Below are 17945 nucleotides of genomic sequence, written 5' to 3' on the forward strand. Positions count from 1 at the left end.
CTGTAAAACTGTTTCTCTAAAAACCTTCCCCAAATCATAGCAGATTTTTGAGCTACTGGCTCTTTGCTTGAAACTACACTATAAACCCACTTATAAAAGCTGAACAAGTCAAGCTAAGGTACAAAATACCAACATGAAGAAGAACATGTCTGCTTAGAATAGCATCTTTTTCTCCAACAATACAATTGATGAAATAAATATATTACTTCTTCATACAAATTATGTGCCATTCCCATTCTTATACTAATATAAAACATTGAGGCTTGGAAATAAAAAGGCACTAAGGTTTATTTTTAATGAATTTTATAATAAGTATAAGATAAAGGCTATGTTTTCAAAAATAAAGCAGCATTTAGTATTTTGACAGACAGGTACTAATAATTGTGCTCTGTGTCATTTTCAGATAACATAATGATCCCTTTAAAAACAAAATGCATTTGATTCTTCCTGAACAATCTGAGGAAAAGAGGAATGAATATGAGAAGAAAAAAGTCAGAAAGATGTGCAGAGCCAATCAATGCTTGCAAGGACAAAATGAGCATAAGCAGAAAGTTACATCTAGGAGAAAGTGTATCTAGAATTTGTATCAAAGCATATTAATAACACCAACAGAGGGCTCAGAGACAAAGTTAGTAGTAAATCAGATGAATGTAATTGAAAGTGGAATGGGATTTGTCCAGCTCTTGCTATGTACACAGCTTACTTAATGTACAACACTATCAGTTAATACATTTTTTGTAGTATCCAAATTCAGGGCACAGGGCAAAATCACTTAAACTAACCTGACGCCAATTGCATGGAGGTGGTATCAGCATGAATATCTATTACTGGTGAGATGAGCTAAAATTCAACAGACAACATCCAGGAAACACTAGGATTAGGCTACAGCAACTACATTAACGTGATGCACATTTATTTCAGTTCATCTTAAAAAAATTTAATATCCCACACTTCAATTGCATTCCTTCTCCCAAGTAGAGTTTCACAAAGAGCAGAAAGACTCCTACTCCTAAGAACTTTTTTTGAGAAGAGACAGAATTAAATTGGAAACCACTTTAGGAAAAGCCTGTACTGACATAGATGTCAAGTAATCAAAAATCTCTCCTTCCTTCCACTGTTCCTTAAGTAAATAACAAGACAGGTCTTGACAACAAAATTAAGGTCAGTGTATGAGTCACACAGTGCATCCCATCACATACATAAACTACATATAATTTCTCCATAATCTCTTCTGACAGGGCTATTATTAAATGATTCTAACAACCACCTCCTGAGTAACAATGCAGTAAAAATGTATTTGTATATTTTAGAAAACATTGAGACAGGGGAGTACTCCCCCTTCCTTATTTCAAGGCATCTGAAAGTTACAAGAATCAGAAAACGTAACAGATGTTTGAAAATTTTCAAGAATCAGAAAGCTAAAATACTAATGAGGAATTCCAGATCTAACATCAGAAAGATGCAGTTCTGAGTTCAAACTGATGGTCAATCACTATTAACAACCCACTAAATATAAAATAACCCATGTTATTTTGCAGAGCAGTCTGTGTGTGCATACACTAGTTTTCTTTTAGAGGAAAAGTATCAAAGAAGCTCCCTTACAAGTATGCAACAGGTGTGTTACAATGATTAGTCCTTTGAATCATTTTTAAGCCTCTTCTGATATAGAAGTAGATCTGTTTTGAGCAAGGTCAGGACAGTAAGACTTCCGGAGGTACCTATGAAAATATTTTATGATTCTGTGGAAAATAGCTGAACTGCACACAGTGCAGATGCAAGCACCATGGCACTACTGGCACGCTAGTCCGGTAGTCCCCTAATATTACTTGATATATAAAAATTGTTTTCTGTGTCCAGTAATTGTATTTTACTTGCTTCACATTTCAATTTAATTATTTTAATTCAATAATTAATTTACTTAATATTATTACTCTGGGTACTAAAAAGTTTATTGAAGCAGCATAGATCTCTCTGCAGGTCTCTTCTTGCCAAGATGGTAACAACTACTGCTGTCAAAGCTACGTTTCCAGCACTTCAGTGGATCAGCTATTTCCAAACCACACTGGTAACTGTTAGTGTACTACCTACGTTACACAGGATGAGGAACTAGAAAATTATAGCGATATGTGCAACCTGAAAAAAATGTCAATCATGTTGGAAATTAGCTCTAGGCTTGATATTATCAACCTCTCACAGTGCTTGGTGGTATCTACCATAAAGCAGAATTTATTTCCATTTATCTGCATATTAATTAGCACTTCAGTACACAACTACTCATCTTAAGCCATGTGACAACTTCAAAATCTACTCAGTGCTGTCATCATGATTCTACTGTCTCAGTACAAAAATGTACTTTTCATTTTATCCTTTTCTAATTGTAGAAAGGAGAAAAATGGAAAGAACAGTTAACTGAAAAGATTAATATATAAAACACTAAAACAAGATGTACAAGAAAAAAAAGGGGTTTTTTTGTTTCTATTTTCCCAAAACCACAGTGAGCTGAGGAGACTTACTTCTAGATCTAAATATTTCTTGTTAAATTTTATTTCCCAAGAAATTTAAGTTCAGTTTTGTTCCACCCATTCATTCCAAATTATTTTTCACCACTGTTCCAGTTTCATTAAACTTTGATAAGAAAAAGTCTCACTAACTACCAACCTCCTTATGAAGCTTCACGGAAAGATAGAAATAAAAGGTAATTCATATTTGAAGAAACATTCACAACAGTACCTCAGTGATGCACTGAAGTATAAAGTGAACTGTTTAAACTGACTTGCTAGTAACGCAATAAATATACATACAATCTCCAAAACATATAAAACACTTATCACCTCTTATCCAGGTGACAGATAAGGGAGGAAGGCAAGGGTAAGAAAGGAGGTATTTCTGTGATAAATTGTTGAAGATGTAGAGCTTACGGTGAAAATGTGCAAGCAATCTCAGAAAACTCCGTAGAGAAGCTCATTTAAAGTCTTTACTAAACTCACCACTTTCACAACAGAAATAAAAATTCATATCTTAACCAGACAGAAAAATCCAGGCAGTAATTCCTACCACATCTGTCCCATGCCTTCTTTCAAGCAGAAGTCGGAAGACATTAGCTGTAATCTTGTTATCTTGGACACCTTGTCCAAGGCCACGGTTGTCATCCTGCATGAGTCGACGATCCATGATTACTTCCAATTGGCCTGAAAATACAATGTAAAAATTGTAGTGGTAACAGAAGTATGATAGGTTTCTATTAAATGTAGAAAAATATTCTGAAGTATAAATTATAAAAATCACAATTTCTCTTGTTCATATGGAGGATTAATAGCAGATTCAAATTGTTAGGACTGATAATAAGAATACTCTATGATTTTGGCTGTAATCTTCCAAAATTTTAGTGTATAATCCAGTAGAAGGTTTAGTGAAATTTTTAACATAGTTCTCCGCACTGAAATTTCGCATGAAAAACTGTTAACCAGTTCTTGCAACAAATATCAAGAGAAGGATCACCTCAAGTAGCTGCAGAGAGATCCTTTCTATTGGAACATCAGCTAACGCATTGTAAAATGTTTCATCTAATGCTACACAAAACACTGCACTTCTTTTTTTTTAAATTGTTTTAAAGAAAAAGCAGGTAGGCAATACTAATAGTAAATACCATAATATAAACACTTTTTTCACTTGAGGGAAAAAGGAAAATACCAGATGAAAACTAAGTATAAATATCTGAGTTTATACACTGAACTATAGCACTGCCATTGAGAATACCTCTTTTCTCATGATGTTAAATCATAAATACCCTTATGGAAGATAAGTTTATTTGTACATTTGTAACTCCAGAGGGAATGCAGCTCAGGGTATGTAATCGAGGTTATTATACATCTCCTATCTTCCTAAATACTGGTTCCTCCTTTCCCTCAAAAAAATAGCCCAACAAAAGATCAAAAGCAACAGATTTTGTGTACCCAGATCAGAATTTAGATGGAAATTTATAAAAAAACATCATACTTAGAACTGTGAAATAAAGCTAGGATTGTAACTCAATTTAGTAAGTTTTCATAGATTGCAGTATGAACATGGGTTGAAAGACAAATGTAGCATGTCTCTGAAAAAAGCTAGAACCACAGTAAGAGAACAAATACATGATAAATTTTCATTAAAGTCTTCAAAGAATGCTTAGGATATTAAGATCTGAAATGATACAAACAAGTTTCCAGCATTCTTTAAGAAGCTAGGAGGTGACAGGTGACAAAATGCAGCTCATAATTTATAAGGTGATTGTGTACATAACACACAGAACATGTACAGAACATAAAAACAAAATAATCAGCACTGCTTAAGTCAGGTAAAAACCATCTCAAAATTGGGTTGAATAAAAATGATGCTAAAACCTCTGGCTTAAAATGGAATTAGAAGTATTTTGTGAGGCTCCAGGACATAAGTGATTACTGCTACTCCATTAATTACCCATTAGACTGCAGGGAAGGCCATTTCGCAGTGGTAGATGTGATCTAGTTGGAGGTGGTCTTTCTTAGTGCATACAGGACAATCAACTAAATAGTGAATTAGAGCAGAACTGGATGCAACTTATATTGTGAATGATGTTCAACATCTAACATTAAAAGAAAGATTACACATCCAATCCCACAAATGGAAAGAGAGCCAGAAAAGTAGCAATAAAGACATAGCAAATGCATTTTATGGGTTTTGATCAAATCTCTTAGAAGCTGATACTGAAGACTGATAACTGTTCAGTAAGAAATCCAACTCCACACTACTGTGACCGTCTAACAGTATACGAATTAACTGTTTCATAGTAAGAAACTGCCTCTCTAACACAGGAAGAGGAAAAAAATCAGCTGTTCAGAAAAATTCAAATGGTGAGTTATGCCTTGAGACATACTGTCTGCTACTTAAGGCATCCGCTTCAATTGTAATGCTTTTGATTTTTCTTCCAGTACCCTTCAAAAAAATTGTCACAAAACACTGAGCATAGCCAAAGAACTTTCTGCTTCATTTTTGTTCTCTATTAAGGAGTCTCAAATATCCTCAGGAGAAATATGGTGAACACAGTAATTTTTTAAAACATTATTTAATGATAACAAGTGAGATGAATGCATTCATCTTCTTATAGTGGATGCAAAGTAAATATTTTATGTTGCTAACTAGCTCTTGGACCTTAGGTGACATAACAGTTTGCTAAAAACAGTCAGACAATTAAATGATTAATACCACTAAAAAGCATGGAATACATCTTCTGCTCTTTGATTTAACTGGGTTAGGGGAAAAATTTCTTACGTCCTCAACTTGATTAAACCAGTGCTCACAGAAAGACAATTTCTCCCTGATGTTTATCTGTAATACTGCATACAGCACTACCTCAACTCCCTGATTTGAAGAAAGACAGAGGACTTTTCTCTGCATCTTGCAGGCTGCATGCAATTTTGTGATGCATAGACTAAGCTAAAGCACAAATACGGGCTCTATTTCAAACAATTGAGCCTCTGAAGATTTTGTCTTCATCACCTGCTTACTTAATGGAAATATATAAAAACTCAGTCACAGCTGGAGAACCTTATTTATTTTCTTGAAATGAGTAGGTATCCTAATGTAGTAATCTCTGAATGAACTGACTATTTCAGATAACAATGGAAAGATCTTTGTAATATCTATCTCTTACTTACCATTTTTCAAGCTTGCAACACCTAGAGATTGAGCTGAATGAAGTGTCAAACGAAAACCAGAATCTTGGATATAAGTCATTGTAGTCATAGGATAGATATTTGCTTGAAGAGGCAATTTGCTCATCGTCAGTCTGGGCTGGATCTACAGTACATACACAGACTTTGATAAAATATATTTTTTATCCATTTGAATTTCAAAGACATTCTCAGACATCAATCCCATATGTGTTTTAGAAGAAATGATTGACAACCAGCACCAAAGTATCCATTCAACTGTATTATTTAGCTTTTCGGAGATTTGTGGCTAGAACTACCTATTTGGAAATGATAACTTCAATGTACTTTCAGATCAAAGAACACTTTTTCAAAACTGAAAGATTCATCAAGGGGATGTTCAAAAAAAAAAGAAAAAAGAAAAAAAAAAAAGAAAAATCAACTATAGAATGAGAGAAAATATTTTCTCCTGTAGAGAGAGCCAGCAGTGAGTAGATTCAAGATAGCAGAAAAAGCAATTGTTGGTATATAATGGGGACTTACTTAAGCACTGGAGAAATTCCTTTATGGTACATGAAAATGAATAATATTATTAAAATTACTTTCATTTTTAAATATTCACTATCTCTAGCAAAATGCAGCTCTACACACTAACAGGCAGAACAGCAGGCATGCTTTTAGTATATTCACAGTACCAACTTTTAGAAAGGAAAGGTCAGGAAAAGAAAATACACTTTCTTTCGTCTGTGTTTCGAAGTCCAAGAATAACAGTCATACTATTTCATCAGATGTATTACCAATAGTGTGTATCATTACACTCTGAAAACGCACCATCTACTTATTTCTATCACAGCATCAAATATTTGTTCTCTAGGTTATTCTCAGTAACTCTACTGGGAAGTGCGCTTATACTTAGTGTAAGACCAAAGGCCCAAAGCAAATAGGTGAGGGAGAAAAGGCACACAAGATACTAGAAGAACAGCAGAAAGGCTTATTGTGTGTTGCTGTATTAAACTTCTTGTTTTCTAAAGGATACAGAAGTATAGTTAATGAACATTGCAATTTGAAAGAAAACAATTGCTACATCATCTCATCTAAACCAATTTTATAGTAGGGATACACTCTAAAAGTCTTTTCTCTTTTAAGTGATAAAGTTGACTGTAACATGAGCATTTGATTAATATGATTCATTCTTTAAAATTAGTTGAAAACTGAGACCTTAGCCTTTTAGAATTAGTAGAGAATAATTACCTGATATCCATTAAGATCAGTATAGAATCTATTTTGACTGTTTATGTCAGATGAAATTCTCATTGCAAGCTCACGATTATATTCTCCTCTGATATCCACAATATTGGAAACCTCAAGAGACTGGCCTTCCAAACCTAAACGAAAAAAGACGCTTGTCAAAAAACTTAAAATTTTTAAAAGCTATTGCCAGGTATAAGAATTCCAGTGATCACAGAATGTGATACAGTTTTCCTCTACTATTTTTACTTTCATATCTAAATAGGCATTTTAAGTCAGGTCAGTTATGTACTACGTGATACAGAAATGCTTCTAATTCAGTACTCATTAAATAGTCAGTGTGAAACCTTGAACAGAAACAGAACTTGAACAATTAGAATATTCATGATAAGAATCAGTGCAGGTTCTGATAAATCAATAGAAAATACCATGCAACTTTCAATTGTAATAGCTAATATGTTGGAAAAAGGATCGTTCACAGCATCTTGATTGTTTTCTGTTTTAAGCAAAACAAAGAGAATCTTCTAAGGAAAGTGAAAGACAGAAACAAACACTGATATGCTGACAATCAGGATGCAAATCTTTGCTAACGGGTAACAGTAGCCCATTTTATTAAAGGGAAAATTAACTATCTGAACATGCAGACAGATGCTCAATAAGATTTTCCCAGTGTCGTATGCTGAAAGTTGCACACCTCTTCCAAAATCTGACTTTCAAACAGCTTAAGATCACACTTCCTGTAGTTTAGCAGAACTAGGAGCTAAAAAAGGAATGTGCCAAACAGAACAGAAAAATTTCTCTTGACACTCAAGAGATTATACTGTGCTTGCCTGAAAGGTTGTAAACAGAGAATAGTAGAAAGTGACTGATTACTTCAGTCCTTTAGAATTTGAAGATTTAAAACCCTAGCTACTGAATTCTTCCTTTTTTTCAACTGCTGACCGTATGTTAATTCATTCATGGGCAACATCAACATGGTTTGGGTTCCTAAGCAGTCAAATCTTATGCAAAAGGGCAAAACATGTTCACAACAAAATTCCTAGGTTCTTAAGCACACAGAGGTTAGTACAATCTCTTCCTTCCTACCTATATATTTTCCAGTACAGACCGCAATTTTATTTGAGAGTATGTTCCCCAGATAGGTCGTTACTTTAGCAAATTCTTAAACACCCTGAAATTTTCAAGAATAGAATGCTGAATGTGTCTGCATCTTTCAGTTTCTATGTTCTGTGTGTAAAAAAATATAGTCAGGTTTTTGATTTTGCTAGCTGAGATGAGTATTAAAGTCTGTATTTGTTTCCTCATCTTTCTTTCTTAAAACCTGAACTTCACCTTCATTCGTACCAGCAGCTGTTAAAAAGCTAACATTTATCAATGGTGATTATATCACAGTACTAACTGAAAAGTATTTGGTTTTAGGTAAATGTATTTTCCCAGGCCTAGTGTGTGCAAGATGGATCCATATGCTCCACTCTGTTTGATTTTAATCATGGCTTTTTCAAATATTTTGCAATAAGACCATTAAACCACGGACAATGAACAAAGACACAAGATTGCAGCTTACAATTTTAAAATGAATATAGCATGAATTACAGTTAGTTCTCCCACAGTTCATAATTTGAGCTAGTGTGAAAATACAATTATGGAACGTAATAAAATATAAGTAGCCTGATGAAAAAAAAACAAAGTTACACTGATAGCAACGACAGATGCTAATGGAAAGAAAATAAACCATTTAAATTAAAACTTAGAACTTCTGTCAAACTGAATTAGCCAACAGCACCCCTTTCCAAGTAGGTAATTATACTAGGATTACCACGTCTATTTAAAAAGACGAGGGCTTACACACAGGTGCATGTGTATATTTCTGTCCACCTGCTTTTTTACTTCATATATTTACAGAGACTTTAAGATACCTTCCTTAAATAAAGCAATACTACGTAAATAGTTTTCCTTACCAAGCCAATAAAACTGACTTCACTACAACAATGATGTAAAGTCAAAAGGCCATTTCATATGAAGAAATCCACATTAAAAACACATAACAAAAGTAAAGTGAAACTGTATTTAAAAAGTTGTAATCTTTCCTTGTAACAGCTGGAAATATAGTACAGGACATCAATACAATGACTGGATAGGTAATGACATAATTACTGGAAACAGTGTTAGGAATCTCAAATTGCCAAAAAAACAACAACAAAAAAAACTGTAACTAATTAGTGCAGTCTAGATGAGAGAAAAACTTAGGCATTAGGAAATGGCTAGCAAGATTTTCATTGACAGCTCATTTCTTGTGAACTGTGAAAGTGTAACAGTTCCAGCAGGTACTAACGTATTAAAGAAAAAGGAATATTATAAAGAAATGTTATTCCAAAACAACCTCATTCAACACACAAAAGTGATTCATTCAGGTATTTTCTCTCCCCTTTACTACCTTAAACAACCTTTTTATGCAGTTTTCCTTCTTGCTTGACAGTTTAGTTTACTAAAATCCACATATCAAAATAACCTCCTTCAAGCATTTTCAGCAATTCAGTACATTTAGACTAGAGTGTCTTCATCCCTTGACCCTTTTTACATATTGATCATGTAAAATTATCTTGTGCAATCATTTTTCTTCAGAATTTTCAACACATTACAATGTAACATCTTGGACTGTATTCATAAGAGAAGTGATCTAGAGTTTGATCTAGAATTACTCCGCTATTAATGTCAGATAAGTCACCACTCTTTGTGATTTTAGAGAAGACACTGTACCTATGGCAGTAAGTCTGAACCTATGAAGAAAATTAACATATTTTTTTAATTTTTAATCATCACCAAAATATATTATAGAGTTTTTCATTTTCATAACTTATAACTACCTATAGTACTTAGATTGCCCAACAAAGACTAGGAACCCCGTCTTGAGAATCTACCCTGTATAGATTATCTGTATTGATAATATCTATAATACTATCTATATATCTTTATAGATAATATAATATAAATAATACTATCTATATACTGAGAGATCTCCAAGAAATTTTATGTTTAAGCACGTTAGCTTAACGACTAGGAAAAGGCTCACAAAAGGATCATATTCATTGCACTGTACCCAGTTAAGAATTCAATCTGAATGTTTTTGTAACAGGCCAGAAGTTTTATTCACACACAAGACCAGAGTGTTGAAAAACACCAAAAAAAATTCAGTGAGAGAGATCGAGTTTACAGCTCTTACCCTGGACATTATAGAGTCGCGCGGTATGTGTCACATGGTGGAAAAAACATACAACTTCTGAGAAAATTCTTCCATGAGCAACTCTTACAGTAGGTGGATCTGTAAAAATATAAGGCTGAAAAAAAAAAAAAAAAAAAAGGCAAAATTATTTAATTATTTTAAAAATTTGCATAAAATGGTGTGCATAATTTAATTATCTCATAGCTTTTTGGGTTTTTTTTTTTGTCTTTTTTTCTATGGTTGTTTTAAATAACATATTGTGTCCTAAAAATCTGCAAAAAATTAATCATTGGTGGTCATAAATTCACCAAATTTTATTTTATTTATTTAAAATTTTAAGTTGTACTTTTCCTTTATTTGAAATTACGACAACCATCATCACAAATCTTAAAGGTATTCTACAATGATTAATGGATACAAGACCTACAAACACAGTACTATACTACTATAAAATGTACTGTACTACTATAATATCTATGAGCTTAATGATAGCAAAATTATATTTGCTCATCAGCGATCAAATACTACAGTTTCATCACCTACAGAAGATGGAGGGTTTAACTGTCTTCTGCTGGACAACAGTTTACTTTATCAGTGGTACACATCCTATAGGTTCCTTTGCACTGTCTTACAGACCTGCATGCATATCTTTCTGAGAATAGAAGGGGTAATGCAAGTCAAAAGCACCTGCAGTTGCTTTGATTGGGCAGCTCCCTGGAACTCAGGGTAGAACAGGGAAAAGGTAAGAAAAGTCAAGTTAGAGTGTGTTTCCTCTCTCAAAAACTAGCTGAATGGTTATCAAAAGAGTGCAACTACTTAGTCACATCATATGCCGAGACTCAGCTAAGCACAAGTAGTTTAAAAACAGTTGATTTCAAACTAGACTGTATATGCTATATGCTTTAAAAAAGCACAGAAATATAGGAATGCTTGGGTTGGACAGGACCTTAAAGATCATCCAGTTCCAACCCACCTGATGTGGGCACAGAGTTGCCATCCACTGGATCAGGCTGCCCAAGGTCCCATTCAATCTGGCCTTCAACACCTCCTCCAGGGATGGGGCATACACAGTTTCTCTTTACAATCTGTCCCAGTGCTTCACCACCTTCTGACTGAAGAATTTCTTCCTAATATCCAACCTGAATTTACCTTCATTTAATTTAAAACCATTCTCCCTTGTACTATCACTATGAGACCAGATAAAATCAGATCTGTTTTCACCTTATTTATAGGCCCTTTAAATACTGAAAGAGCACAACAACGTCTCTTTGGATCTATCTTCTTCAGGTAAAAAGGTAAAAATAGGCAAAAGGAAAAAAAAAGTAAAAGACAAAATGAATAAAACGAGAATTAAGCAAAAAAAAGAAAAACCAATATTTGTGAAAGTACCAGACAGAAACAGCATTAAAAACATTGTATTTAAAAAAAAAGAAAAAATATATTTGAAAAGTATTCTGATGAATGTCAATAGAAAGCCACTTTCCTTCTACATGCACACTGTTATCAGAAGACAGACAGGGTAATAACTCAAAAGATCAAAAGTATCTTGAGGAAGACAAAAAAAATCACAAGTACATATATATCCATATACAACATGACTCAGAAGAATAATTACAGGTAGATACAGTGCAACATGCTCCTTTGTATATTCACAGAGAAGATTTCATGAAGTACTGCATAAAAAAGAATGCGGAAGAGACTCTCAAAGACTTTCCAGTCACACATTTATCGTTAAAGCTTTAGGAAAAACAAACAAAAAACAACAACAAAAAAACAAGTGTTTAACAAAAATACTGCCAGAGTTTCAAGAAGCAATTCTGCAGCTATCAACTATAGTAATGCTTCATACAACAATCTTGTAGAGGACTCACAGTTTCTCACACTCTGGTAACATATATTATTTCATGAAGAAAGTATTCTTTCCCTATGTTCAACTAAAACCAACATTTTATACAGTTAAGCAGTACAGAAACCCTTATGAGGAAACAAAGCTATTCAACAATTGATATGAGAAAATGCTAGGCAAATTCCAAAGTGTCTTAGTCTGTCAGTACAACAGACCAGATGTCATGAAGAATACATTTGCTAGATCAGTAATAAAGCAGGAGTTAAGTATCAAAGGGGTAAGAAAGCCAGGTGAATTAGTATACTATGATAACAAATGTCTGAAGATCAGGCCTTAGCTAAGAGTATGAGCTAGGTTTTGGATTCTCTTGTCTTGATGAAAAACTGACAAGATCAGCCACTGGAAACTGTGTATCTCCTATTCCCTTTGCAGAAGAGATTGATATCTGTGTTTACCTATCACACAAGCAGAAAAGCCCGACTCATATAAGCTGTGACTACTTCCTCCTAAAACATGTGTTTAGATTAAAACATCATAGAGGAAGAGCATTACTGACAGGAAGGTGGAATAACTAAACGTTCCCAAATCCTCCATGGTGATTAGGGCATGAAGATCCTCAGTTTGGCAAAAAGCCAAGAGAACCACCAGAAAACGAGCTTGAGAAATGTGAGGTCTTCAGGTCAAGCAAATAACCTTACCAATTACTGCAGAGGAGAACACTGATCACATACGCAGCAGTCTGCTGTATACATTCTGTTAGCAAAGTAATACTTAACTTATGGCCTTATTTCTCTGTTTGAAAGAACATTTCTCAGTAGGGCCTATCCCTCCAGCCCTGCAATTTATCTAAAAACAAAACAGTAAAATGAAGAGATGCTATTTGTAGTAAGTCTGTGAACTTACTAAAAGTAGATTTTTTTTTTTTTTAAATTAAAAAAAAACAACAACTGGAGGAATGTTATACCAACTAACCTGATAGCATAAAACACAATGGCAATACTGACAACTACTACCAAAATACCTTGTTCCAATACCAGTAGAAAGCTCAAGTGAGGGAACTGTTTAGCCTGAAGCTCAGGGGAGACCTTATCAATCTCTATAACTACCTAACAGGAGGTTGTGGTGAAGAAGGGTTCAGACTTTTTTCCCAAGTAACTCGTGGAACCAAAAGTTCTCAAGGATGCTTGCTGCTGACTGTTGGGGAAATTGGAAACTTGAACAAGTATGGTACTGAGGGAACAAGGAATACTCCTAATGCATACTTATCACTTAGAAAAGCACTAATCCTAGGAAGAGAATCTTAAGAGCCATCTGGAGGCACACTGCATTCAGAACCTGTAAAGACATAGTGACCAGATTTGCCGTACTGAAAATACTTCAATGAATTAGGCCTTTAAGCAGGGGAACTTTATGCACTGAATGAACAATTAGTCTAGCAGCACTGTAAATTTCCCTAGTGAGATGCACAAAAGCCTGTGAACATATCGTGACTTTGAAAAACAAAGATATATTTGATCTGAAGATTTGAGATGCAAAAATAGGTCTCTTGCTGTTCAGACACTTTCTAAATGAAGGGAACAAACAGCTATAGAACTATTTTCAAAACTCATGTACAGTTTCAAAACTTCATTTCTTAAACAGTTAAAAAGAATAGTTGCCATAATACCCAATTCCCTCAGCTTCCCTGGTATCAGCTTCATTGTCCAAGGCTCAGCAGCCTTCTGTGACAGGTTTTGTTTAGCCATGTTTTTAAAAATGGGATAACAGAATCATGGGTCGATGGACTCAGAAACCATTTTTGAGTACCAATTTTCAAGAGAAATATAACAGCTTGCTTGTGGAAGATGAAAAAATGGTGAGATAGAAATTTAAAGGGAGACTATTTAGAATAGTACGTCGCCACTCCCAGCAGTATCCTAAACTACCCAGAAAGAACTCTGTGTTGAAGTGCCAATGGGAGAGGAATGACTGGATGCTTGCCTGCATATAAAAGTTTACTCGCTTTCATAGAAGTTGGCATGGAACGTTACAGCTTGAAGGCATGAGATATGGCTAGTAAGACTTCTCTGCTGAAGTAAATTCAAGTACTACTAGCCATCTACTACCAACATAAATGTAGCCTATAAATTTCTGGCACAGGACTGGTATAGCACATGACTTTCGCACCAAAAATGTCCAGAGGAAAGCTTCCCAGCAGAGACTCAATCCCTCTTGATACGCTTGAGACTTAAAGCAAGAAGTCAAAACAAAGTCAAGGAAAGTGGCTTCTTAGTAACTTATTACAATTCACATGGCAGTGCACACAAGTGTTTCAGAAAACAAATAAAATGCTATGAATGCTAAGAACTATTTTAAGAAATACATGGTACAAGAGAGACAATAGAAATTTTAATGCTTCAGAAAAACAAAAAAGCACCATATAGGACAGATCTCTAAGTGATATTTGTGATGCTTAAAGGAAATGTTTATCACCAAGGAGAGAAAAGACACTTCAAAGGGAGCTGATACTGGAGTACTGTGAGCATTCTAACTGTCCCTATGCACATTTCATTTCCTGTTATCAGGCATGCAAAAACAGGGAAAGCATTCAGAGACAAGATCTTATGCTTGAGGAATAGGCCTCTACCTGTTTCAGAGGGAAGATCTGAAGAAGGATGCAGAGCAATATTTTAAATGGACAGTCTTTCCATTCATGCAGCAGAACATCCTAATCTGGCTAATACAAATGCAGATATTGTTATCTTTTCCTTGGGCATAAAGACTAAGCAGTTAGATAATGTAGATTCATTTTACCTGACAAGTAAATGCAATAGGTAAGCCTGACAGACATAAAAAAGAATCTGTCATTAAAAAATAGCAATTTTTTAAAAACTAGTAGCAGCAGCTGCTGCTGTAAAAGCTAGAGACTATGATCAGGAAATCAAGTCCAACCAGAGACAAAGCATGGTGAAAAATTCCAGCACTAGAGATCCCGCATGATAAAAATATCTATTATTATAAATTCTGAGAGTATATAAGTATGCAAGGTACATACATATGTGCATAAGCACAGCTGCCTGAGAGAGAATCTCCCAGCTTAGGAATTATCTAAAAAGTCTATTTTATTGAAAAATTATTCTGTAAAGCAAGAAAAAGAACAATTCACATCGATCCCACAAACACTTAGCTCTGACTCTAGGAAAAACCTCTTTGTTCTGTTCCTTACTGATGTTGACCACAGCTTATGAGTAGGTAATCATAAATTGATTTGTGTTAAATACATAAAACAAAATACACTGAATAAGTTTAGCCTGTTTACAGAACAGTGATGTTTCACTGCAGATCAAACAGATGTACAGAGTTCACCATCTTTCACAAAATCACATAAGAAAAACATGTTCAATTCATAAACAGGATATGTTACTGTATATTTGTTGTGATGTGTGACAAAAACGTCCTCTCCTCCAAATCTTAGTAATACTGTCAGTCAGCAAAAATGTCAGCAGCACTGACATTTAAAAACTTAAGATACAGCCTGTATTTTCCCCATTATCTTTTGCTTCTGCTTTACTTTGCAGAAAATACATATGTGCAACATGAGCACGGTGTTATCTCTCTACAGTTGCAAGATAAGAAATTGGTTAGAATGTTGCAGACAGAGGGTTATGGTCAATGGCTACACGGCCTGGTGGAGGCTGGTAATCTTGGGACCAGCACTTTTTAACATCCTTATCAGTGACACAGACGATAGGATTGACAACACTCTCATCAAGTTTGCTGATGACATTTCACTGCACTACTTGGACATCCACAGATCTAAGACTCCAGATGGGATCCATGTAAGGATGCAAAAAGAGCTGTCACTGCCAAGCCAGTTTAAAAAACATACCAGCAGTCTCAGCTAATTGGGGAGGTCCCAGAAGATTACAGGTTGCCAAAGTGATGTGCATCTACAGGAACAGCAGGAAGGAGAAACAGGGAACAACCAGCTGAACAAAGCCAAACAGCACGAGCTTACGAAAGGCAGGTTCTGCCTGACCAATCTCCTTCTATGAGAAGATGATCTGCTTAGTGGACGAGGGAAAAGTTGTGGGTGTAGCTTACATGGACCTCAGCAAAGCATTTGATACACAGCTTTCTCCTGGAGAGACTGGATGCAGATGCTCCGTCTGCTGGGTAAAGAACAGGCTGGATGGCCAGGCCCAAAGGGTTGTTGTGAATGGGGTTAAATCTGGCTGGCAGCGTGTCACAAGTGCCATTCCTAAGGACTCAGTATTGGCACCGGCTTTGTTTAATACCTTCATCAACCATCCTGTCATTGTTGGGGAGTGGGTGAATCCCCAGCGAGTTTGCCAATGACACCAAGTTGGGCGGCAGTGTTCACCTGTTTGAGGGTGGAAAGGCTCTACACAAGGATCTGGATAGGCTGAGGTTAATGAACTGCATCCAATTTTACGGCATTCTACAAGGCTAACCATTGTGCGCAGCAACTGGCTGTCCAACTTCGCCCGGGTGATAAGGAACAGGACTCAATGAAATGGCCTAAGCTTGCATCATGGAAGGTTTTGACTGGATATCAGGATGAATTTCTTCCCACAAAAAGTGCTTAGGTGCTGCAAGAGGCTGCCCAGAGAAGTGGTGGAGTTGCCATTCTTGGAGGTGTTCAAGAAACATGTGGATCCGGCACTGAGGGACGTGCTTTAGCAGTGGACTTGTGATGTTAGGTGGATAATTGGGTTTGATGATGGCATGGGCCTTTTCCTACGTCAATGATTTTATGACACTTTTTGCAAATTTTTTGTAAAACGTTCAAAAAAAAAAAAAAAGAAAAAGGAAAGAATCACCTACCCACGATCAAGAAAACTGCTTATACATTATCCTACTGCCACTTCTCATTAGGACTCAGGAAGTGCTAGTTAATACACCTCACACTGAGAATCCTAAACAGATGGCATTTCTTTTAAGAAAGCAAGCGTTAGTTGAAGATGTTTTAGAAACTACAATAAAATCACACTGTTATTCCCAGTAGGATAATTATTGTTATTAAAATTCTAACCAAATGATCCTGCTTGTATATGGATGAAGTGGAATTTTTTAAAGAATCAAGATTTCATTTTTATTCTACAAAAATCTGAACATACCACACTTTACGTTATGTAAAAATGTAGTTCTATGCCACTGATCATGAAAATCCAGTGTGCATGTTTTTTTCTAGCTGTACTTGTATTCATGTAATACATTTCTCTACTCATGACAGCTTTTAAGCAAAAGACAAAGTAGCACTTAGAATAATATAGTCAAGAGTTTGAAAATATAGCTGATGGAAGATAAAAATTTTTTTTAAAAGTGCTTTTACATATTGTTTGGGTATTTATCAACCAAGATCTATGACATTTGGAATTCAAGATTGAGCCCTGTTGAACATAACGGATACAAACAATTATGTAAATCAAAACTTCCAATTGGCAGATCTTAAACAGAATGTTTCTGTAGATGAGACTGCTAAGGAAAAAGGAAATGAGTCTGACCAGTTCTAGAGTGATTCGTACATAATACAGCAGAATGGTTACCGCTGCGTATTTCCTATAAGGGCCAACTCAAATCTAAATTTATTTCATAAATTTAACTTTAACCTCCCCAAAAGAAAATGTGCAGAGGACATACGTTGCAAACTACCAAGCTTCTTACAGCAGTTCATTATTTTTATTATTTATTTTCTGAAATATCCCCATTCCCATTCCAAAAGTGCTACAATGGATTTCTTTTGGTTAGCTTAAAAGCACTGTAATTTCTGAATTTCCAACTAGAAAACCAGTAGGAATGTAGTTAAAATAGTGATAGGCAACTTGGCACCTTAAACAAAACAGATGCTTGGTTTGCTACTCTCTGTGTATATTCATCAGCTGAAACTTTGCATCTTAACTACTATATTAAGCTACTGCACAAATCTCATTTAAAAAGTGAGCTGGAACTCTGAGCTGGAAGC

The 17945-nt window shown here is 35.1% G+C and overlaps 1 protein-coding gene across 1 annotated transcript in view; it reads right to left on the bottom strand.

Annotated features, from left to right (window-relative positions):
• MAN2A1 (mannosidase alpha class 2A member 1) overlaps positions 1 to 17945 on the bottom strand; it is a gene marked incomplete at both ends in the record, with an annotated part of 112034 nt that overhangs the window by 16657 nt on the left and 77432 nt on the right. Inside the window, 4 exons of the mRNA XM_079548795.1 lie at positions 3055 to 3188; positions 5673 to 5814; positions 6918 to 7051; positions 10135 to 10249. Of these exons, the coding sequence (XP_079404921.1) occupies positions 3055 to 3188; positions 5673 to 5814; positions 6918 to 7051; positions 10135 to 10249 (525 nt within the window). The remainder of the gene's footprint in view (positions 1 to 3054; positions 3189 to 5672; positions 5815 to 6917; positions 7052 to 10134; positions 10250 to 17945) is intronic.

The sequence above is a fragment of the Tetrao urogallus genome (genome assembly GCF_951394365.1).
Source record: "Tetrao urogallus genome assembly, chromosome: Z".
Classification (NCBI taxonomy): domain Eukaryota; kingdom Metazoa; phylum Chordata; class Aves; order Galliformes; family Phasianidae; genus Tetrao; species Tetrao urogallus.